At 45.2% G+C, this 23,761-nt stretch overlaps 3 protein-coding genes across 3 annotated transcripts; all 3 read right to left on the reverse strand.

The window, feature by feature from the left end:
- Positions 1 to 260: 260 nt before the first annotated feature.
- F5891DRAFT_1186201 (uncharacterized protein) lies at positions 261 to 1,408 on the reverse strand (the record flags this gene model as incomplete). The annotated part of the gene is made up of 2 exons (XM_041366665.1): positions 261 to 950; positions 1,088 to 1,408. 2 exons carry the CDS (start codon positions 1,406 to 1,408, stop codon positions 261 to 263), a joined length of 1,011 nt encoding a protein of 336 aa, XP_041228136.1.
- Positions 1,409 to 2,090: 682 nt separating this feature from the next.
- On the reverse strand, positions 2,091 to 5,098 carry F5891DRAFT_1186202 (uncharacterized protein; the record flags this gene model as incomplete). Its single annotated transcript, XM_041366666.1, has 7 exons — positions 2,091 to 2,487; positions 2,545 to 3,389; positions 3,445 to 3,873; positions 3,927 to 4,099; positions 4,170 to 4,218; positions 4,267 to 4,565; positions 4,876 to 5,098. The coding sequence occupies 7 exons, from the start codon at positions 5,096 to 5,098 to the stop codon at positions 2,091 to 2,093; spliced, it is 2,415 nt and encodes an 804-aa protein (XP_041228137.1).
- A 14,112-nt stretch (positions 5,099 to 19,210) lies between these two features.
- Positions 19,211 to 19,939, reverse strand: F5891DRAFT_1214918 (uncharacterized protein; the record flags this gene model as incomplete). Its single annotated transcript, XM_041369291.1, has 2 exons — positions 19,211 to 19,230; positions 19,489 to 19,939. 2 exons carry the CDS (start codon positions 19,937 to 19,939, stop codon positions 19,211 to 19,213), a joined length of 471 nt encoding a protein of 156 aa, XP_041228138.1.
- Between the last annotated feature and the right edge of the window lie 3,822 nt (positions 19,940 to 23,761).

Here is a 23,761-nt window from a genome sequence, read left to right on the forward strand (position 1 = left end):
CGCTCACTATACCTGACAATCCCTCTCTAACCCGACACAAACCTGCTGAACCCGCACACGAAACACGCTAGACCCGCCGAACCCAAAAACATTGTCCGGCACTTTGGCATTGGACTTGCTAACAATAAACTTATTCCAATAGCAGACCCCTCAGGTCAAACACACTTGTCCTACAAGTATAGCAGACTAGACTGTGCACGACCACTACAACAATTTTATATTGCTTGATACTTCATATAGTAACAAGCCTTGTTGTATCTCTACATCGAGTAAGTTTTACCATTATTGTTGACTACCCATCCTTTCGCCCCCACAGCCAGAGAGAGGTGAGTACCCTGGCAATCAGCAATGCACATATGGATGGTGGGGTCAAGGCCAAAGTACTGCGGATCTGCTAACACAGTCGTGGCTATTGCCTTGGTGACATAGATTGGAAATTTGTGGATGGGGGTCAGAAGGGACATGATGAGGCCTGAGCAGTCAAAATAATGGGCATGAAGGTCATCTGCACAAATAGAGTAGGCAAAAATGAAGCGACGCCAGGGTTGTTCCCACATAATGAGGTACACTTTGGTAGCAGATCCCCAATACACTGCTAAATCGTGTGTTATAGCAAAATTGCTGGAGGTGTGTTCCACGAAGCTCAAAACATCAGCCCATGTTTTGTCCTGAAGTTTGTTCTTGTAATAGAGCAGGGCTACATCAGGCTCCTGCATGTTATATGGGTCTGGTATGGGTGAGTTCGCAAACTCTGCAGACCAGTACCGCTCAATGGGAGAAATATCAAAGGGAAGTTTCTGTGGGTATCTGCTTCGATTGTGCAGGGCCCACTGAACAGCATGGAATAAGTACTGTAAGTCCCTCTTGGTTGAACACTTGTTTTGTTTCCTCTTCAATCCTGTCTTTACAGTGCCATTGAATTCATCATCACTCCCATAGTGGTCGGTTTCCTTGGGAGAAGATTGTCAAACCATGAGAATCCAAGGCCTCGAGTTCTGCACTCGAGTCATCAGTGGTATCTGTGTCGGAATCCCTCGTCTTGCTCTTTTTCCTGCAATTAAAATTCCACACTTTTTTGTATGTATACTGGTGAGCCATCCTTCTTGTGGTACTTGATCTTTTCGATGTGGTGTAGTTGAAGGGAGGATATGGGGATGAGTGCATGGAAGATAGAATTGGTAAATTTCATCTTACTGAGGCCAGACTCATCAATGACATGGCCATCGAGCTCTGATCTCAGAAGACCCTTCACAGTATTGACTGTGTGTCCACCTAAAGGTGGGAAGCCCACAGAGCTAAGTGATGCCCTGTAAAGGTAAAGGTTGAATGATGTGGCACTAGCCTGAGGAAGTTCGAGTGACAAGGTCATCATTGGTGGTTTACCAGGTGAGTCTGAACTGGACGACATGCTGTGAAACAGTGTCTGGTAGAAGGTGTGCCAGTATGATGTGTCTCAGTACTCAATACTAGTAGTGTTTGTGCAATCTGCACAAGAGTGCATAGGTGCTCACGGGTGGTGTCAGCCTTGTCAGGCTTGTCGGGACTCCATTCCATCCTCATCTGATTTCACCAATTGCAAAATTTGCCATGTAGAATACATAAAATCTGAAGTAAATGTATCTATCCTTGTGAGAGGGCAGCATATGTCTGTTTGTCAAAGTACTTGTTTAAGAAAAAAGATGAATGATAATGAGCAGAATTTGCCTTTGTCAACCACACGTCGGCTGCGTGACCTAGTTGGGGAATGATATGAATAAATGCACGAAGTTGGCTAAGGGGAACTATGTCACCCACTGGCGTGCTGTTGGCATGTTTAGTGTGTTTCAATACATGCATCTCAGTGACCAGATCAACCACACCCATTTTGAAACTATGCACATAGCACAAATATTGATCTTGCCATGTGATTTGTGAACCTCACCGAGGAACTGGGCACATTATGAGCTGCAATTCACAAACATGGTGCCCTTCAAACAGGGGGAAAGGCATCAATGATAAGCAAGATTAGTATCAACATAAACAAACTCACCCATCAACCCTGACTTAGGCCAATCATAGGCTCGATCAACATTGATGAGGACAGCATCCTGTCAGCCTTTTGGCCACCCGCTGGTAGGAGATGAAGGGGAGGCATGCACAGTCTGTGCGGGTAATACAACACTGGCATCATAGAAAGAAACTTGTTGCAAACAAACAGTATGCCATATCTGGATATGTTCAAAAGGAAGAACTGAGAGATGGTTGATTTGTGGTCTCCTTGGAACCCCCAACCCATGGCCTGCTTCTCCATTCCTCCCATCACATTGCAAGAAGTTGGAAAGAGCCTGGTGTAAATCTGGTATGTCAAAGTCATCAGCAACCTCATCGACTTTCAACCCAGTGCGAGTAGGGTCAAAATTAAGATGAATAGCAGTGGAGGCAGCAACAAATGTCCAAGGAGGGTGAGAAATATTATCACATCTTGCACCAACCAATTGCCTTGCTTTGCTAAAGTAGTTGGTGGTGATGCATGTTTGGTTCAGCTCTTTTAAGAGTGCAGTTCACAGGTCTGTCAGTTCATCACAATCTCCATCATCTTCCTCGTCTTCCTCATCCTCAAGGAATTCTTCTGAGTTAGAATCAGCGCAAGTACTCTTCAGTGTTGTAGCAATTGTGAAACATTGCAGCTTCTCCTGGCGATCTAAATGACGACAGATCTGAGGATCATAGTCGTTGTTATTAGTGTGCCGTGCAGGGTCCTTAATCTCAGATATATGGGCATGCTCAGTGGTGTCTGTGGACCACTGAATAAGGGCGCCAACTTTGCATGAGCTGGCAGTGATGCTCTGCATGAGTTTGAGCTTCGGTTTGAACCAGCTGTTGATAGGCTTCTTTGTCCCCATCCAAGCCTTTAGGGAGATGATAATGTCTTTGTTTTTGTGAAAGATTAAAAGTGATCTGTCAATATGCGCCAGTAAATTTTCATCAGGTGAAGGAGACTGCGCCATGTACCGGACGTCCATAAGAGCACAGATCGCAATCACAAATTGACGGAGAGCTGCACCAGCAATCAGGCCAACAATGTAATGCTGGAGATCTCGGTGCGCTCTACCTGTGACTTGCTTCAATTTTGAAAACCCACCAGAAAAATGGTGATAACCTGTAGTAGGCTGCAATATTGAAACACAAAAATCTAATTCCTGCACTCCAATAACTGTAAGGCACCATTGGAGGTCATGATCATAAAACTCCTTGTGCCAGTGATGCAAAGGTTTGGGTGTCAAAAAGACTGAAGGATCAGCAAGCGGCCAGTCCGCCCAAAGAGGAGAATGGACACCATTTAGTTGGTATTTCTCGCATGCCTGGAAGTAAGCTTCAAGGTCATTAGGGTCAACTGTTATGCTATTGAGCTGTTCCAAGGTGATGGAGCACATGCACTCAGGATGACAAAAAGTGTCCCCAAACTCCAGATATGATGCCAAGGTAAACAGCAAAGTTTTCCCATGCATGCAGCATACATGCCTCCGGGGTATCGACAATATATGCTGCAAGAGGTGTAAAACAGTGGCGCACATTGCCTACTGGGTCAGACATCATGATTCCGATTTCAGCAGCTTTCATTAGGGGCTTCAAAACTATGGAAAGACATTCATGCATGAGGCGATCTTCTAGCATGCCCCGCATCTGTGGATTTGAATGCAAATACTGCAGGATATGGAGGAGGGCCATAAGAAGAAAGGCTCTGGATGAGAGCTTGGTGCAAGTGTTCATGTGAATGTTAGCAAGGCCTAAAAGGAGTGGATGAGCGACCCTGGCACCAGTCATATTGGTGATATTCATTTTGTCCGAAGAAAGTACAGTGCCTGGGACTGTCGCACCTCTTGGAAGCTGGTCCTGCAGTCCTTATAATGAGACGAAATGAATATTTAGACACAAGCCATACATACCTGGATCTCCCAAGCAGAGTCACCTGTCAACCACTCTGAGTATACACGAAGAAGCCACACTGATGTTGTATAAACATGGCGAGGGACAAAATAGAGCTGGTCGTGGAAAAGGGGGTTACTGAAGAGACTCTCCAAACATTCCACTGGGTCCCTCCAAAATAATTGGATAGGGCCTTTGGTGCAATTGAGTGAAGGAATAATTTGGGCACTTCCAGCTCAGTCCTTTTGGCAGCATTTCAGCACAGCTTCGTAATTCTTTAGCATTGCGGAATGACAATTTCAACTGATGGATCTTCAAATAATGTCAGCAAGTGCCAGCACTTGTGAAAAGGACATGCACCATAGGGAGTTCCAGAAACTGGTTAATTGCTGTCATACTGAGGGGAGAACGCAGGAGAAAATTGGCGACCTCCCACTCTTCCTTTGATGCAAAAGGGTAGAAGAGGTTTTCCTTCCTGCATTCTGCATACTCATTAGCATCAAACAGATCCAGAAAGGTCACACCATCCTGAGCATAACAAGTCCCTGTGCACTCATACACCTCCACCTCTGATAATGATTCTCCCTCATCCTCAAAATGGGCACCATCAAAGTCAACATCCATCATGCTATCCTCAGCATCAAATTGTGGGACGTCCACTTCCGACGTTGATTGAAGAGATTGCTGCAGTGGAATCAACTCAACAAAATGCAAGATATTGACCATATCGTGAGCAGAACTGTGGCATGACGTTTGAGGCTGGCTGAGGTGTCGAGTGACACTGGACTCCTTAGTGAATAACTTGCCGCACTTTGGACAAGCTGACATATTTAGAGGTCGTCACAGCTTGATTCAAATAAGTCTCATGCTACACTGTGCTTGCTCTGACACTTTGTACTAAATATTGTCCATATTGCTGCTACAGTGCTCTTGATGCAAAACAACATTAATTCTGTGGCCCTTCCATACCATCACTGGGCCTCTTGCAATTCTGGAAGTTCCTCTTGAGGTTCCTCTTGCAATTCTGGAGTTTCTTCTCAAAGTTCCTCTCACAATTCTGATATTTCTCTTCATCTTCCATCCTCTCGTCGTCATCCTGAATGCTCTCCATATCCTCGGTCCAGACGGAGTCTACAATGTCCATCTTCTCTACCACGATCACAGCTGATAAGGAGGAAGACAGCTTCTCCATATTGATGCACCTTGTGAGTTGTTATCAGCCAATTTCAATGCTTCGTGACTCTTATATGCTTTTGATACTGACAGGAATGAGACTCCACATCACTCAAAGAGAAAGATGATTACTCTGACCTTGCACTCGAAGCAGCTAAAGCCAAATGTAAAGTTTGCCAGGCTCAAAAGCACCTGGCAGATTGTATTTTGGAACACCATGAGATATTCACACATCTCTGCCACTGTCATGCAGAGGCTGCAAATACTCATTTATTATCAGCTGACCTGAATGTCAGGCACTTGCATCTTGAGCATAGAAAAGACAGTATCGCAACATTTATTGGAACATAATTAACAGTAAGTGCCCAGTTTGTGATGTTCCTGTACTGCACTGATGGCACTGCTAATTAATTCACAGCTTAATGATATTGTAAATACTTGTGGTTCTTTTTCTTCTTTGCGCATAAATAGCTTCAATAAAAGACCGTGATTGTATTTTCCTACACAAGGCTTATTGTTTGTACAGTTTGTATGTCTGTGCTACTGTGTGCTTGTCAAGCATGTCAATTTTGATCCCAATTATTGGCTATTTGCTTTGAAGAGATGACTTTCGAGCGGGAGACGTGTGATCGCTAAGACAAAAGGTAAATCTCAGTCTCTCGTAGAAGAACTCTTATTAATGGTGTATGTACCTAAGACAAAAGGTAACTAGAAGACGTTAGAACATTGTAATAGCCAGGTGCGGAGATCTACTCACATCTCAGTCTCTCATAGAAGAACTGAGATGTTCATACACTACAAAGGCTTCTTTTAAAGGTGAGTAGCTTGGATACGTGAATATTGAAGGAAAGATTGAACATATATTGTATGACACGAGCTGACATCACTCGTTGCTCGTCTACGTCCAAAATGGCATGCGCTCATACCTCTCACTCTCCCCGCATCACTATCTCGGATCTTTCGGTGCTTGACGACTCGGATCTCTTGGCGCTCGACACTCCCCCTCGAGCGGATGCCAGGTTCATTCGCACCCGTAGTTTCTGAATATGAGGTCGCACTAGGGCCTTTGTAAACACATCTGCTAGGTTGTCCTCCGAGGGACAATACATGAGGTTGAACGTGCCACGTCTGACGTGCGCACGAACGAAGTGATATTGAAGATCTATGTGCTTGGTCCTAGACTGGAATTTGTTGTTAGATGCGAGGGCTATTGCAGCTTGATTATTGCAGTAGACAGGCATAGGGGTTAAGGGAATGTCGTAGAGTTCATGGATGAGGAGCTGGAGGTAAAGGATCTCGCGGACGACAGTAGTAAGTGCTATGTATTCTGCCTCGGCAGTCGACAATGCAATAAGCGATTGTTTGCATGCGCTCCAGGCAATTGGACCTCCATTTAGTAGCACGACATACCCCGACATGGAATGACGATGGGGTTGAGATGCCCAATCGGCATCCACGTATGCCTCCAATCCTCCCTCTGTAGTCCCAAATGTTAGCCCAAAATTGTCAGTGGCCTTTAGGTAGCGCATAACATGCTTGCTTGCCTCCCAGTGTGCTCTTCCTGGGTTTCGCATAAATTGTGATAGTGTGGTGACAGAGAAGGCAATATCTGGCCTTGTACTCATGGCCGTGTACATAAGAGATCCTATGGCTCGCTGGTATGGGATGTCATGCATGTCCGTGTGTTCTGGTAGAGTTGATGGGGACTGGTCGATGGAGAGTTGCGCGCCCGGATCCATGGGCGTCTGGGCAGGTTTCGCGTCATTTAGGTGGAACCGTTCAAGTACGGTGTGGACATAGGCTTTTTGGGACAGCGTCAAGGTGCGCATGTCACGATCTCGGATGACCTTCAAGCCCAGGAGCCATGCGAGCTCGCCTAGGTCAGTGATCTCGAAATGTTCGTGGAGCTGACCTTTGAAACACTCTATGTCACGAATGTTACGCGATGTAACGGCCATGTCGTCCACTGACACGGTGATGACAGTGTGCTCGTCGTTGGCACGCCTGTAGAATACAGCTTGGTCCACTTGCGAACAGGTAAATCCTATCTTGAGGAATACTCCAGCCAGCTCTTCCGCCCACTCATATCCTGCCTGTTTCAGGCCTGGTAAACTCCTCCGCAGCTTCAAGATCTTCCCCTCGTCTCCTGCCTTCAAGTATCCTGGCAGCGCTCGCATAAAGACCTCTTCTTTAAGGTCAGCATACAAATATGCGCTCTTGATATCTACCTGATGGATTTCCCAGTTGCGTTGCGCTGCCATGGCCAGGACAGTGCATATGGTGTTATGACATGAGTCGCGTGCAAACTGGGATGATCTAACAGCGACGATCACGACAGTGATATCACGTGCTGAGAGTCCAAGGTCGGCTCCTACAGAAGAGCAGGAGTTGCGTACGCTTGCAGAGGCGAGCGATGATAGCGGTTACAGGCAGAAGGGGTCTCAAGTCCTTCTGAAGGTACAGATCAGATGTCGAGCAGGTAGCTTTAGCAGGACAAGGAATTCAAGGTAAAACCCAGTAGGATTAAAGTAAGGAACATCTACTTTAATCGTCGACCTTATATAAGGCTACTCTATCATATCTAAGCTCAGCTTGAAGCTGGGTTCTAATCTGCTTATCTATCGAGTCAGAGATACCATGCATGAGGCAGGCTTCTATCAGTACATGAGGCAACACGAGGCTTGCCTTCTATCTTGATAACATAAATAGGTCTTCTAGACCTATGTCATCATATCATGTAAGCGATCCAGATCACTTACCTAATCCGGCATCTTCCGGACTTCTCTTCTATTCATCATCTATCATCAAGGCCTAAAGGCCCAGTTATCGTGTCGTTGCCGTGCAGGGTGGCAGAGGGCTGGTCAAGTAGCTGGGGGCTCTCGTAGTGACTGTAACATTACCCCATTACTACGCACAAAGTCACCGACTTTGATTTCTAAACATCTTCTTCCATCGTCGGGGCAAGTGGTGCGGACATGGAGACGGAAGGTACTGGAGCCCCTTCAGTGACAAATTCTGTATTATACGGGCCACCCGACCTCCATAATATCCCGTATGAGACGGGCCAGCTGATCATGGGCCCATGCTGTGTATATTCTTGATGATGACGGATGGGCCGGGACACATATTATTTCCGATGGAGACGGGTGGGCCCATGTATGCCAATGATATATATATCCTTAATGTTGACGGATGGGCCGGGGGAATATGATCATTCATGGAGATGGGTGGGCCCATCTGGGTAATATGTAGAGTAGGATATTATAGACAGCTGGGCTGAAGAGAGATGTAAGGCAAATATTGTTATATAGACGGGCGGGCCGACGTGGGTGTATTACATATATGGGTGGGCCGAGGTAGGGAAATATTACATAGACGGGTGGGCTGACGTAGGGTGTATTACATATACAGGTGGGCCGACATGGAATGTATTACATATATGGGTGGGCCGACGAAAGGGATATCAAATAGACCGGTGGGCCGAGGGTGCTATAAAATATTTATTACATAGACAGGTGGGCCGAGGTGGGGTATAATTATATAGACGGGTGGGCCGATGCAGGATGTATTATATAGACGGGTGGGCTAACATAGGATGTATTACATAGATGGGTTGGCTGACGTGGGGGATAATACATAGATGGGCGGGCCGTCGGGGGTGTATTACATATATGGGTGAGCCTAGATATGTTCCATCAAGACATACAGCTGATGTAGCCACCAGCGAATCAAACACATAGGATACATGTACACTATGAGTGCATATACCTACCATCAACCACCAAATCTAAACCCCTAAGCACAAAAACATGAATCGATCATGTGTGGCATTGACCAATAATCCAGGACTGAAGTGGAAAAACCCCACACCTGAACCCTGGTGTGCAACAAATCCTATTTCTAAGCATGGACACCAGAAGCACAACACTCACAAAAATATATATGTCAAATTTTCAGTGCCAAACCCCAAACCGAGATGTACCAACCCCTGAAACCCGAAACCTGAGACTGCCGGGTCTCAGGTATCGGGTGTCCGGAACTCGGAACTTGGGAGAATTTGGGGAGATCAATACAATTTAATTTACAATCGAGTTGATTGACAACACATTGACTTACCCATGTTTGCAATATATTTTTGTTTAGACATACCGAGTTCCGAGTTCCGGACACCCGATACCCGAGACCCGAGACTGCCGGGTTTCGGGTGTCGGGTGTCCGGAACTCGGAACTTGGGAAAGTTTGGGGAGATCAATACAATTTGATTCACAATCAAGTTGATTGACAAACACATTGACTTAACTATGTTTGCAATATATTTTTGTTTAGACATACCGAGTTCTGAGTTCCGGACCCCCGGACCCCGAAACCTGAGACTGCCGGGTCTCAGGTATCGGGTGTCCGGAACTCGGTATGTCTAAACAAAAATATATTCCAAACATAGTTAAGTCAATGTGTTTGTCAATCAACGTGATTGTGAATCAAATTGTATTGATCTCCCCAAACTTTCCCAAGTTCCGAGTTCCGGACACCCGACACCCGAAACCCGGCAGTCTCGGGTATCGGGTGTCCGGAACTCGGAACTCGGTATGTCTAAACAAAAATATATTGCAAACATGATTAAGTCAATGTGTTGTCAATTAACTTGATTGTAAATTAAATTGTATTGATCTCCCCAAATTTCCCCCGAGTTCCGAGTTCCGGACACCCGATACCCGAGACTGCCGGGTGTCGGGTGTCGGGTGTCCGGAACTTGGAACTTGGGAAAATTTGGGGAGATCAATACAATTTGAGTCTCGGGTATCGGGTGTCCGGAACTCGGAACTCGGGGGAAATTTGGGGAGATCAATACAATTTGATTCATAATTGAGTTGATTGACAAACACATTGACTTACCCATGTTTGAAATATATTTTTGTTTACACATACTGAGTTCTGAGTTCTGGACCCCCCAACCCCAAAACCCGAGACCCAGCAGTCCACAATTCTGGGGTTCAGGGGTTGGCAAAATGTGTATGAATATATGAAAGGTTGAATGAAACATTTTTGAAAGATGTCTCATATCAAATGTTAAGTCCCGAGTTTCGAATTTCGGGTTTCAAGACTCCAGGTTTCGGGACTCGGCACTCCCAAAATCCAGAAGTTGAAACTCGGGATTTGACATTTGATATGAGACATCTTTCAAAAATGTTTCATTCAACCTTTCATATATTCATACACATTTTACCAACCCCCGAACCCCAGAATTGTGGACTGCCGGGTCTCGGGTTTCAGGGTTCGGAGGTCCGGAACCCGGAACTCGGAACTCAGTATGTGTAAACAAAAATATATTTCAAACATGGGTAAGTCAATGTGTTTGCCAATCAACTCAATTGTAAATCAAATTTTATTGATCTCCCCAAATCTCCCCAAGTTCCGAGTGCCGGGACCCCCGAACCCCGAGACTGCCGGGTCTCGGTGTTCGGGGGTCCGGAACTCGGAACTCGGTATGTAGAACAAAAATATATTTTCAACATGGGTAAATCAAATTTTATTGATCTCCCCAAATTTCCCGAGTTCCGAGTTCTGGGACCCCCGAACCCCGAGACCTGGCAGTCCACAATTTCGGGGTTCAGGGGTTGGTAAAATGTGCATGGATATATGAAAGGTTGATTGAAACATTTCTGAAAGATGTCTCATATCAAATGTCAAGTCCCGAGTTTTGATTTCCGGGTTTCAGGACTCCGGGTTTCGGGACTCCGGGCTTCGGGACTCAGCACTCTTGAAACCCGGAAATCGAAACTTGGGACTTGACATTTGATATGAGACATCTTTTAAAATGTTTAAACCAACCCTTCATATATCCATACACATTTTACCAACCCCCGAACTCCGAAATTGTGGACTGCCGGGTTTCGGGGGTCCGGGGTCCCGGAACTCGGAACTCGGAATTTGGTATGTAAGACAACAAAAATATCTTTCAGGGTTCAGGGGCTAGTGAAATGTTTATAGATATACGTAGATTAATTCAAACATGTCTGAAAAATTTCGTTCATCTCAAATGTCAAATCCTGAGTTCCGGACTTCGGGACTCAGCACCCGGCAGTCAGGGTTGGGGGTTCGGCACTGAAAATTTGACATTCGGGTGTTCAGGTTTTGGGTGATATCTAAATCAACAACTTCGAGTTCTGCCAAAGCGTGAAACTTGAAACCCAGTGTGCAACATGTTGATTTTTCATTTATATCACACAAATCATCGAGTTCCGAGTGCCGAGGGCTGAGACCCAAAGCCTGAGACCTGAAAATATGTACACAACATGTCCATTTTTCACTCACTGCACAAATCACCGAGTTTCGAGTGCCAAAGCGTGAAACTTGAAACCCAGTGTGCAACATGTCCATTTTTCATGTACATTACACAATTCATTGAGTTCCGAGTGCCGAGGGCCGAAACCCGAACCCCGAGACCTGAAAATATGTATGCAACATTTCCATTTTTCACTTGTTGCACAAATCACCGAGTTTCAAGTGCTGAAACCCGAAACTCGAAACCCAGTGTGCAACATGTTCATTATTCATTTACATTACACAGATCATTGAGTGCCAAGGGCAGAATCCTAAAACCCGAAGCCCAAAAACATGTATGCCACATGCCCATCTACTCATTGCACAAATCACCAAGTGTCGAGTGCCGAAACCCGAAACCCGGTACTTCAAATCAGTAGTCGGGTACTTGGTACTTGGTTCTGATACTTGGTACCCGAGAATCAGTAGTCAGGTACTTGGTACTTGGTTCTAATTCTCGGTACCTGGGAATCAATAGTTGGGTACTCCAGCCAATAGTCCCGAGTCCCGAGTACTGATATTTGGTATTCGGTAGTCAGGTTTGGAACTTGGGTCTTGGTTTGGTTATTATTTGACTGAGATATTGGTAGGCAATATTGGCACTCGGAGCTCAAATACTGACTATCAACTATCAAGTGTCGGGACTTGGTAATCAGTAGTTGAGACTTGGTGCTTAAATGGATATTGCATATATACATAAAAATACAAAATATGTTCCTATGTGTTCATTTCTAGGTGAACAGACTTTGGAATTATATCTCAATCATCTATTCAACAATAGAAACAATGTATCAGGAGCTCAGGACCATAGGGTAATCCTTTATTGTATAGTGTACCTCCCCCTCTTCTGGTGGTTCACCCGCTGGGGGTTTTTCCCTGTAAAGCTGGACCTCAAGGACTGTAGGGAGTCTATTCCTGAGCATATTCGGAGTAGATATATCATATAACCAGCCCAGGACACACAGGATCCTTCTCCAGGAACAAAGCATAGACAATTGCACTTGTGACATTTTTTCACAATTTTCAGTATCTTGCCCTTGCATCCATGATCCAACCTTTTAATATATAATGAGCATAGCTTATATTCTTGCTTCTTATGACCAAGATCAGCTCACAATAGGCTGGAGTTTGTGAGCTAGTGTGCATACTTGCCATTTTGCCTGATAAGGGGCCCATGCCTTCAAAACATTGAATCTTCATAATCAGAAACCTGGGGTACATTTCAAATATCTTAAGTATCATAGACATAAATTTACAGACAAATCAACCAAGAATTGAGTACTGAGGAAGTGAAATGGGTAAGAAATTGAGTGTGGGAAACTTCAAAGACCCAAAGCATCGAAAATGGTTAGTTGAGCAGTGGTAGGACTTTAATGCTGGGTCAACTCATATTTTCACTATATCCCTTCTACCCACCCCCTACCCTCAGGGCAGTAGGCAGTATGGGTTCCTTGGGTAGTTTACAATCTATCCTACATATTTGTAATGATATTTTTGGCCTGAATCATATATAAATGTGACTTTATATAAAAGATGTCTACTGTCACTCTCCACACATCATTTTGCCTATCATTACATCAATCCTTCATGAATATTTCTAAGCTTTTAAGCTATTATAATGGATGTATATGGGTGTTATTCCAGGTCTCTGATCACATCACAGGCTTGTCATGTTGGATATCTCGACATAATGTGCAAGTCTCGCTATTAATATTCATTCTTTATCTTTAGACTCACTTACTGCACACATGTATTTCATTTGTCATTATTGATGTTTTGGATTTCTTTAGCTTATATCTTGGTCACATGGTAACCAATGGACGAGAAAACACTACAAATAAACTCACCTAGACTCGGACTACAACCTTGATTAAGCTGACTACTGATTCCCAGATACCGAGTATCAAAACCAAATACTGAGTACCAATTACCATGTACCAAGTACTGCGTAATGAGTAACAAGATAACCAATTGACAAGAAAAGACTACCACTACACTCACCTGGACTTGGACTACAACCTTTGGTAAGGAGTTAAGCATAATAATAACTTTCATTTTTTCATTATTGCTGATGTTTTGCTGAATGACAAGGAAAGACTACCAAATCACTCACCTTGACATGGACTACAACTGTCATTTTTCATTATCATTTGCCTATATTGACTACCGAGTCTCGAGTACCAACCACTGACCACCGATCACCGAGTGCCGAGTACCGAGTACCGATAGGGAATAGTGTGGGTGAACCCCGGGGTATGAGTAGCACTACCCCCACCCATACCCCATGATATACCCACACCCACCTTGTGGGTGTGGGTTTTTTGGTGGGTATCAGGGAGAAACTACCGAGTCTTGAGTACCAACCACTGACCACCAATCACCGAGTACCAAGTACCGAGTCCCGAGTCCCGAGTCTCGAGTCCCAAGTCCCAAGTCCCAAGTCCCGAGTCCCGAGTCCCGAGTCTCGAGTCCCGAGTCCCGAGTCCCGAGTCTCGAGTCCCGAATCCCGAGTCCCGAGTCCCGAGTCCCGAGTCCCGAGTCTCGAGTCCTGAATCCCGAGTCCCGAGTCCCGAATCCTGAGTCCCGAGTCCCAAGTCTCAAGTCTCGAGTCCCGAGTCTCGAGTCCCAAGTACCGAGTACCGAGTCCCGAGAACCGAGTACCGAGTACCGAGTCCCAAGTACCAACCACTGACCACCGATCACTGAGTGCCAAGTGCCAAGTACCAAGTACCAAGTCCCAAGTCCCAAGTCCCAAGTACCGAGTACTGACAAATACAATTCCCAGGTTATTTGAGCCCTACACCAATGGATAATACATACAAATACAATTTGTGTCCATTTGAAGTACCGGGTTTCAGGTTTTGACACTCGACACTTGGTGATTTGTGAAATGAGTGAAAAATGGACATATTGTGTACATGATGTTGGGTTTCGGGCTTTGGGTCTCGGCCCTCAGCACTCGGAACTCGATGATTTGAGTAATGTAAATGAAAAATCAACATGTTGCATGCCGGGTTTTGAGTTTCATGTTTCAGCACTCAAAACTCAGTGATTTGTACAGTGAGTGAAAAATGGACATGTTGTGCACATATTTTCGGGTCTCGGGGTTCAGGTTTCGGCCCTCGGAACTCGGAACTTAATGACTTGTGTAATATAATTGAACAGTGGACATGTTGCACACCCGGTTTTGAGTTTCAGGTTTCAGCACTTGAAACTCGGTGATTTGTGCAACAAGTGAAAAATGGAAATGTTGCATACATATTTTCGGGTCTTGGGCTTCGGGTCTCGGCCCTTGGCACTTGGAACTCGATGATTTGTGTAATGTAAATGAAAAATCAACATGTTGCATGCCAGGTTTCAAGTTTCGGGTTTCAGCACTCAAAACTCGGTGATTTGTGCAATGAGTGAAAAATGGACATGTTGTGTACATATTTTCGGGGTTCGGGGTTCGGGTTTCGGCCCTCGGAGCTCGGAACTCGATGATCTGTGTAATATAAATGAAAAATCAACATGTTGCATGCCGGGTTTCGAGTTTTGGGTTTCGGCACTTGAAACTCGGTGATTTGTGCAACAAGTAAAAAATGGACATGTTGTGCACATATTTTCGGGGTTCGGGGTTCGGGTCTCGGACCTCGGACCTCGGAACTCAATGATTTGTGTGACGTAAATGAAAAATCAACATGTTGCATGCCGGGTTTCGAGTTTTGGGTTTCGGCACTTGAAACTCAGTGATTTGTGCAATAAGTAAAAAATGGACATGTTGTGCACATATTTTCGGGGTTCGGGGTTCGGGTCTCGGACCTCGGACCTCGGAACTCAATGATTTGTGTGACGTAAATGAAAAATCAACATGTTGCATGCCGGGTTTTGAGTTTCGGGTTTCAGCACTTTAAAACTCAGTGATTTGTGCAATGAGTGAAAAATGGACATGTTGTGTACATATTTTCGGGTCTCGGGGTTCGGGTTTCGGCCCTCGGAGCTCGGAACTCAATGACTTGTGTAATATAATTGAACAATGGACATGTTGCACACCCGGTTTTGAGTTTCGGGTTTCCGCACTTGAAACTCAGTGATTTGTGCAACAAGTGAAAAATTGAAATGTTGCATACATATTTTCGGGTCTCGGGGTTCGGGTTTCGGCCCTCGGCACTCGGAACTTGATGATTTGTGTAATATAAATGAAAAATGGACATGTTGCATGCCGGGTTTCGAGTTTTGGGTTTCGGCACTTGAAACTCAGTGATTTGTGCAACAAGTAAAAAATGGACATGTTGTGCACATATTTTCGGGGTTTGGGGTTTGGGGTTTGGGGTTTGGGGTTCGGGTCTCGGACCTCGGACCTCAGAACTCAATGATTTGTGTGATGTAAATGAAAAATCAACATGTTGCACGCCGGGTTTCAAGTTTTGGGTTTCAGCACTCAAAACTCGGTGATTTGTGCAATGAGTGAAAAATGGACATGTTGTGTACATATTTTCGGGTCTCGGGGTTCAGGTTTCGGCCCTCGGAGCTCGGAACTCGATGATCTGTGTAATATAAATGAAAAATCAACATGTTGCATGCCAGGTTTCGAGTTTTGGGTTTCGGCACTTGAAACTCGGTGATTTGTGCAACAAGTAAAAAATGGACATGTTGTGCACATATTTTCAGGGTTCGGGGTTCGGGTCTCGGACCTTGGACCTCGGAACTCAATGATTTGTGTGATGTAAATGAAAAATCAACATGTTGCATGCCGGGTTTCAAGTTTTGGGTTTCAGCACTCAAAACTCGGTGATTTGTGCAATGAGTGAAAAATGGACGTATTGTGTACATATTTTCGGGTCTCGGGGTTCGGGTTTTGGCCCTCGGAGCTCGGAACTCAATGACTTGTGTAATATAATTGAACAATGGACATGTTGCATGCCGGGTTTCGAGTTTTGGGTTTCGGCACTTGAAACTCAGTGATTTGTGCAACAAGTGAAAAATGGAAATGTTGCATACATATTTTCGGGTCTCGGGGTTCGGGTTTCGGCACTTGGCACTCGGAACTCAATGAATTGTGTAATGTACATGAAAAATGGACATGTTGCACACTGGGTTTCAAGTTTCACGCTTTGGCACTCGAAACTTGGTGATTTGTGCAGTGAGTGAAAAATGGACATGTTGAACAATGGGTTTCAGGGTCTCGGGTTTGAAAAATAGCATAATAACAACTTTCATGTTTTCATTATCATTTGCCTATATTGACTACCGAGTCTGATAAGAGACCCCTTGGATGATTCATTGCTCAATGAAATACTACCTGATTGGAAGTGTGATGGTTATCAGATATTCATTTGTCGACTCCCGGGTCCCGGAACTTGGAAGTCGGTATGGTTGACCCAAATTTGGGTGGTCAGAACTTGGCATCTCATAGGGCAACACAAGCTTCACACCCTGGATTCCAAATTCTGCAAGACAACCTGTGCACCATCAAAGGCCATGTCAGGAGATCACCTGCTGCTCCGGGAACTCAGGAACTTTGATTTATTACCTCCTCTGAGTACGGTTGACCCAAAGGTTGGTAATCGGAACTTGGCTTCTCATAGGGTAACACAAGCTTCGCACCCCGGATTCCAAATTTTGCAAGACAACCTGTGCACCATCAAAGGCCATGTCAGGAGATCACCTGCTGCTCCAGGAACTTGGTAACTTTGATTTTATTACCTCCTCTGATTTGGTTGATGTACAACTACCTCAGCTCCATCGTGTTTACAATTATGATACACATGGGCCCACCCATCTATATTTTATACCACCCTCGGCCCACCCGTCTAATACAACATCCCATACAACACCCTCGGCCCACCGGTCTAATTAATATGCGTCTGGGCCCACCCGTATAATACAATATTGTATAATACCCTCGGCCCACCCATCTAATTTAATATGTGTCTGGGCCCACCCGTGAATGTGATAACAAGTACCTACCCATCTATCTCATACACATCTACCTTAATATACCCATCTGCATAATATCCAACTACCTCGGCCCACCCGTCTACCTAATATTCATGTACATCGGCCCACTCATCTACTCTATATATCCCCTGCATGGGCCCACCCGCCTCCATCGGGAATAATTTGCCTCCCGGCCCATCCGTCATAGTCGAGGATATTTTGATCATGGGCCCATGGTCCGCTGGCCCGTATCATACGGGATATTATGCACGTCCGTTCCCTCGTATTATACGGAAATAGGTCACTGTAATATGTGGGTACTGAGGGAGTTTCAGGGACAGGGGAAAGTTTGGTGGGATGCCGAAGTTCTAGATCTGCGAGTGCCTTGTGGTTATGCTCCCAATCTAAGAGAGCTTCGAAAAACTTCTCTTCATCGCTAAACTCTTGGAGTACAATGCGTCCGTTGAGTCGCGGTGTCTTCTTAGATAGATGATCTATAGATAAACACCTATAAAAACAAATATCTCCACGGTCAGCGATTCAGACAAATACCAATGACTGATAATGTGGTCGTTCGTGGGTGGCTAGTTGTATACTACCCAAGGTATGTTCAGCTAAGGATACTTCTGCAAGATCAGTAATACAATGGTCAATCCAATCTTTGGACTTGACAGGAAAACAAACAAACAATGGTCAGCCCGACAGTATGGCAATGACCAAAAGAATATACGGGATTCTTCCTCAAGTTCCCTTTCAACAACAGTGCTTCGTACCAACTATACTCCAAAAGAAATGGTGTAGAATTTCAATGATAAACCCCCTCAGCACAAAACAGGTAGAATCAAAGGTCAAGACTAATCAGATGCTTTATTGTAGAACTCTTAGCTCAATATTGAACCTGCTGTCAAGGAACTCTTCTTTGAGTATTCAAACAGACTCAGGAACGGACGTCCTTGGGTTTACTACCAAGTCCCCTCTTCAACGGCTAAAGCCTAGCAGGCACAGAATATCTTGGCTCAGTATCACTACTCAGATGAGTGAGGTCAAGCTTCACTATCAATTCCTAAAGTCTCCCCACTATGCTACTACTGAGTCTTAGGTGGACGTAGAGACAACACGAATATTTTGGATCAGTATTTTTGGACAAAGAACACCAAAGGTCAGTGAAAGTAAAAGAAAAGAAAAAGAATAATAGAAATCAGAATAAAAGTGTGGCTGTACCTTGCTTGCTGGTTGTTGCACACAGTGAGCTCACAGCGGGTCATTCAGTATGATGAGCTTGCAGTATTACTGTCTCTTGAGAGTGTTCCTCTCAGTCTTGAAACAGTTCTTGACACTGGTACTGACACTTATCACACCTTACTTCACAACTTAGTGTTAGTTGGGCTGAGAAACACCCTACTACCTGCTGGTATCTGCTTCTTATTATTTCAAAAACTGAGGTCATTATATACACAATAAATGTGGCTGTGCTACTAGTGTATTCAAGAGTCATCAAGAGTCATAATGAGTCATATGTGCAAGGTGAGTCATAGTGAGTCATAGTAAGTATCTAGAGTGAGTCATAGTGAGTCATATATTCAGAGGGAGTCATAGTGAGTCATTGGGTATTTGCTAAGTCATGTGACCTGTCCAACCCCTGATGACAAATCCAGAAGGAGAGTAAGAAGTGTCACATGATATGAATCCTGTGTGTGGCTGTCTTTGCTTTGCTTTGTTTGAAGGGTGAGAATGACGCGAGCCTAGTATTTAGGGGTTTACTAATGTTTTTCCAGGACAACATATGTGGGAAATATTTTTCACAGTCACCTGACATGTGTGTGATTTTGTCTGGGTCATCACCATGGCTGACTAAGCAAAACTCATCGCAGAATTAAATGTACTAAAATATTCAGGCTGCTGGCATATAGACTTGAAAAAATAAAAAGAAAAGCAAAAAATATTCCCTTAGCCTCAGTCCAACTTCAGATAAAAGGGAAAAGGGTTTCATAGTGGTATTTCAGGGTATATGACTCATGAGAGAGTATTGGTCATCCATGCACCGAACCGGTTTGGTGCAGGTCAGCGGGCAGTGGACCGACAGATGGTCAGGTCCGAGTTCATTGCAGATGCAACAAACATAATCTGGACATTTTCTGAACTGATGTCCGTATCCTCCGCAGCGCTTACAGAGCGTGGTGCGGGTTTGATCTATGGTAGCCGCTTTTCTCCTAAGCGGGTGTACCGGGCGAGGTTCTTCTATAACGGGCTTCACTTCAACTTTCTTTATCGCGAGGTCAGTGATATCGGAGAAGTCGAGGGGGAGTAAGTGAAGTGCGAAGTTTCTGATCCGCCGTTGCAGATGAAGTATAGCAAGTTTCCGAGTTGCTTCATCAAGGTCAACACGATTGGCTACATCTTCCAGTAGCTTTGTGGTTTGTATAATGCAGACAGTGAGGGAAGTACACGCTGCAGTTCTGGTGTCTTGATCACCAAGGATTTCATTGATCGCTTGGGAATACGCGGGGGTCAGGATAGCAGCTTCATTGAACGCGCTGTTTTCCGTCATTCTGAGGATGCATCCGTAATCAGAGTCCTTCAGTGCAATCTCGATAGAGTCGTTGTCGATGGAGTTCGTCATGATAGTGATGGAGGTTCGTTGGGAGAGATGTTCAGGGATCGAGAGGGTTTTTATAACCTTCTTCCAGATCAATCCAAGCTCCGATCCAATCTAAACTTGTCTTCGTTATCGTTATCTCTTATCGTCTTATCTAGCCATGAGGCTAACTCATGTTCGAGATTCTTCTTCACTATCAGAGGGAGAGTGCCGTGATAGGTACTATCATCTATTATCTTTTATTGGAGATTGGATCTTCATCAGAGGGTGGTCATCATTGCCATGATGGGTTCTAGAGGGTTCCATGGGCTTGCAGGAGTTTCCGTGGAGTTCGTCTTGTGATAGTTTAGCCTTGTTCCAGAGGTTCTTCTTCTATACCTTTTGTTTATATATGATCTACGCAGGTGGTCGAAGTACAGTGATGGAGGGGTCCCGAAGCTTGCAGGAGTTTTCCGGGGTTCGTCCTTTCATTGTCTAGTTTCAAGTCATTACAGACAATCGTAGTTTAGAGTCTTTCCGGACTATCATTAGTTTAGGGTCATTGTGGACCTAATCTAGTTTTAGGTCGTTTCAAACCAACGTAGAAGTTGGTTGAGTTCGGGATCAGTGATCAGTGTTCGGGGTAGAATAAGGCGAAGATAAAAGTAAATCAGGGATTTCACCCCCTTACTAAGCCATTAGTCACCGACTAATCCAATCAGAAGTCAAGGCCAGGGTACGGGCCGTCATCTTCGAAGTCGTTTCCTTCTAAATCTACCATTTGCAGATAATGCGAAGAGGGTGCATCATTGTTTTCTTCCTCGTTATCATCCTCGGAGTTGTCCATATCAATGAATCGGACAAAACTGGGCCCGGCATCTTGTGCTCCTTTTTCTATTTCATTTTGACGACATGCTTCATGGATCAAAGCGATTCATTCGATGAAAATATCCTGGGCTTCTTGTAATGCAGGAGGGAGTTCGGTGTCTGAAGACAGTGTCATTGCTTCTTCGGAATTATGCACGGGTGTCATGGAGAGGTTGAGGGAATTCGGCGGTTCATCGGCGGTTAAATATGCCGGTTCGGGGTCTTCCTCCATTGCGGACTCAGGACTTTCATAGAATCTGAGTTTCTTGGCGGTAGGAGGTTCTTCAATTTGGACTGCTCGTCCTTTTCTGAGAATGGATATCGGTTCTCCAGAAAATTCGAATCTCTGAGTTTTCTCTGGTTCAGGGGCCAGTCTGGGTGCCTTGGATACAGGCGGTTCTTCGTTCATTATTGCACGTCTCTTTCCAAGGACTTGTGCAGGCTCTGCCGAGAATTCATATCGGGCAGGTGCGGGATCTTCTTCAGTCTTCATCGGCTGAACAGCCGGTACAATTTTCTTCATTTTTGGCGGTTCGGGATAAATGTGGTCAGATATCAGCACCTGTCTGGAAGTCTTTTTCTGAGTTGTCTCCGGTGTAGAGACTCGTGCATCTCATAGTGTGATATGGCGCTTTACACTAGGGAGTATACAGCACCAACTCGCAGCATCACTCTGTGTACCATCCACAGTGATTCCTATATGACGCGCAGCTTTCCCGCGCAACGCGCGCCATGCGCGCACCATTCCCGCGCTTCACAACGTATACGCGCGCCCTATAGCGCCAGCCATCCAGATGCATCCATCCACTGTCCACCAAGCTCCCTAGTGCGTATATTTCCATTTCCTTTATTAGCATAGTTCCACCTTTATTTTTATCATAGTTTCTCACTCATATATATTTTTACATACCTACTCGGTAGCGCTTCGGCTCCGCATGAGCGCGCTTAGGCGCGCTATATAAGCGCCAGCAGTACATACTATTATTTACCTTACTTTTCACCCAACTTTACCTAGTACTTACTACTTAGAAAGTCGCAGTAGAAATCTATTCATTAGCACAACACATCTCACATCCTTTATCTTGCTTATATCTTCACATAAGTTTAGTCTCTCTTATTTCCGCTTACACGCGCGCGCTTTCCCGCGCTTCGCGCTAATACGCGCGCGCGTTCCCGCGCCTTCGTACCTTGCGCGCACCTGTGCTTTCTCGCGCTTCGCTGAAGCGCGTACCTCTAGATCTCCGCTGCACCTGCTTCCCCTTTAGGGTCGAATGCACTTGCCATCTCAAGTATCGCAGACTAGGCAACGCACGACCTACAACTTTTTAGATACAGTCAGGAGCATTTCTTTGTTCCTCTCAGTATTGTTGTTTCTACACCGGATCAGTGGCCGGTCTCTTCTGTTCATATCTTTTCGCTGCAAGGTCAATTCTAGGCAGCGAGTCTTTCTTCATCACAGTTTTCGCGGGCTGTGGTGCAGTCTCTGGAGGTTCTACGGGGGTTCCGTTCTGCAGTTTTTCGTGGACCGGTGCGTTCTGTGTCATTCGGGCTGATGGTACAGAGCCCGAAGAGAAGGTGCGGGGAGTAGTTGGGGATACTGATCATTTTCTCTTCAATGCTACCTTCTTATCTTCTTTCAGGAAGAGGGGCGTCTTGCCGTTCTTCTTCCGATCAGAATCTATTTCTTTCTGCTTCTTTCGGGAATCTGCAGTACTCTTGAGGGTTACTGTGCCGGTTTTCCAATTGATCAGGGGGTTCTGGCTGGTAAGCCAAGGTCGTCTAAGCAGGAACTTGTCTTTCGGACCAAGTTCGGCTAGGTAAAACCGTTTGGAAATTACCCGTTCATCGATCTGGAAAGTAAGGTTGCAAAACCTTTCTATCGGCTTCTTTCCGAAGCAGGATCCGTCAGCGTTCGAGAGTGTCAGGGGGTTCTCTAGCTGGTGCGTCAAGATGTGGTGCTGCATGATCACGTCCTGGTTGACGAAGGACTGACACGCCCCAGAATCTACGATCATAGATGTCGCGATGGGGTTACTTCTTGTTCTGGAAATCAGGGTGGCGTTCACCCGCAGATCATTCTTAGCCCCAGCCACCTTGATAGTGCGCAGGCGGGGTTCTTCTTCGATCATCTTTCTCCGTGGAGTTCGGGTCCATTGAGGACAGTCCACGGCTTTGTGTCCGATGACGTGGCACACAAAACATTTCTTTTCTCGCAGACAGAGGCAAGTCTCCTTCCCAGTGAAGTGTGCAGCGGCGAAGGTGTTTCTGGTAGTTGCCATATTGGAGATGGTTTCTACGATCTTCGTGGTATCCTTTCTTGGAGCTTTCCACAGTGACAACGGTTCTTATATTCTTGCGACTGGTCAGGCCAGTACGATCGGGGGTTCTACAAGTGTCGGTAACGTTGACAGCAGGTACAATCAGTTATCTGATGCCTGTGATGAAGGCATACAAAATAGGACTTTAATCCTTTGTTACGATGTGAGTCGCGTGCGAACTGGGATGATCTAACAGCGATGATCACGACAGTGATATCACGTGCTGAGAGTCCAAGGTCGGCTCCTACAGAAGAGCAGGAGTTGCGTACGCTTGCAGAGGCGAGCGATGATAGCGGTTACAGGCAGAAGGGGTCTCAAGTCCTTCTGAAGGTACAGATCAGATGTCGAGCAGGTAGCTTTAGCAGGACAAGGAGTTCAAGGTAAAACCCAGTAGGATTAAAGTAAGGAACATCTACTTTAATCGTCGACCTTATATAAGGCTACTCTATCATATCTAAGCTCAGCTTGAAGCTGGGTTCTAATCTGCTTATCTATCGAGTCAGAGATACCATGCATGAGGCAGGCTTCTATCAGTACATGAGGCAACACGAGGCTTGCCTTCTATCTTGATAACATAAATAGGTCTTCTAGACCTATGTCATCATATCATGTAAGCGATCCAGATCACTTACCTAATCCGGCATCTTCCGGACTTCTCTTCTATTCATCATCTATCATCAAG

This window comes from Suillus fuscotomentosus (assembly GCF_016647785.1).
Source record: "Suillus fuscotomentosus strain FC203 chromosome Unknown F5891scaffold_16, whole genome shotgun sequence".
Classification (NCBI taxonomy): domain Eukaryota; kingdom Fungi; phylum Basidiomycota; class Agaricomycetes; order Boletales; family Suillaceae; genus Suillus; species Suillus fuscotomentosus.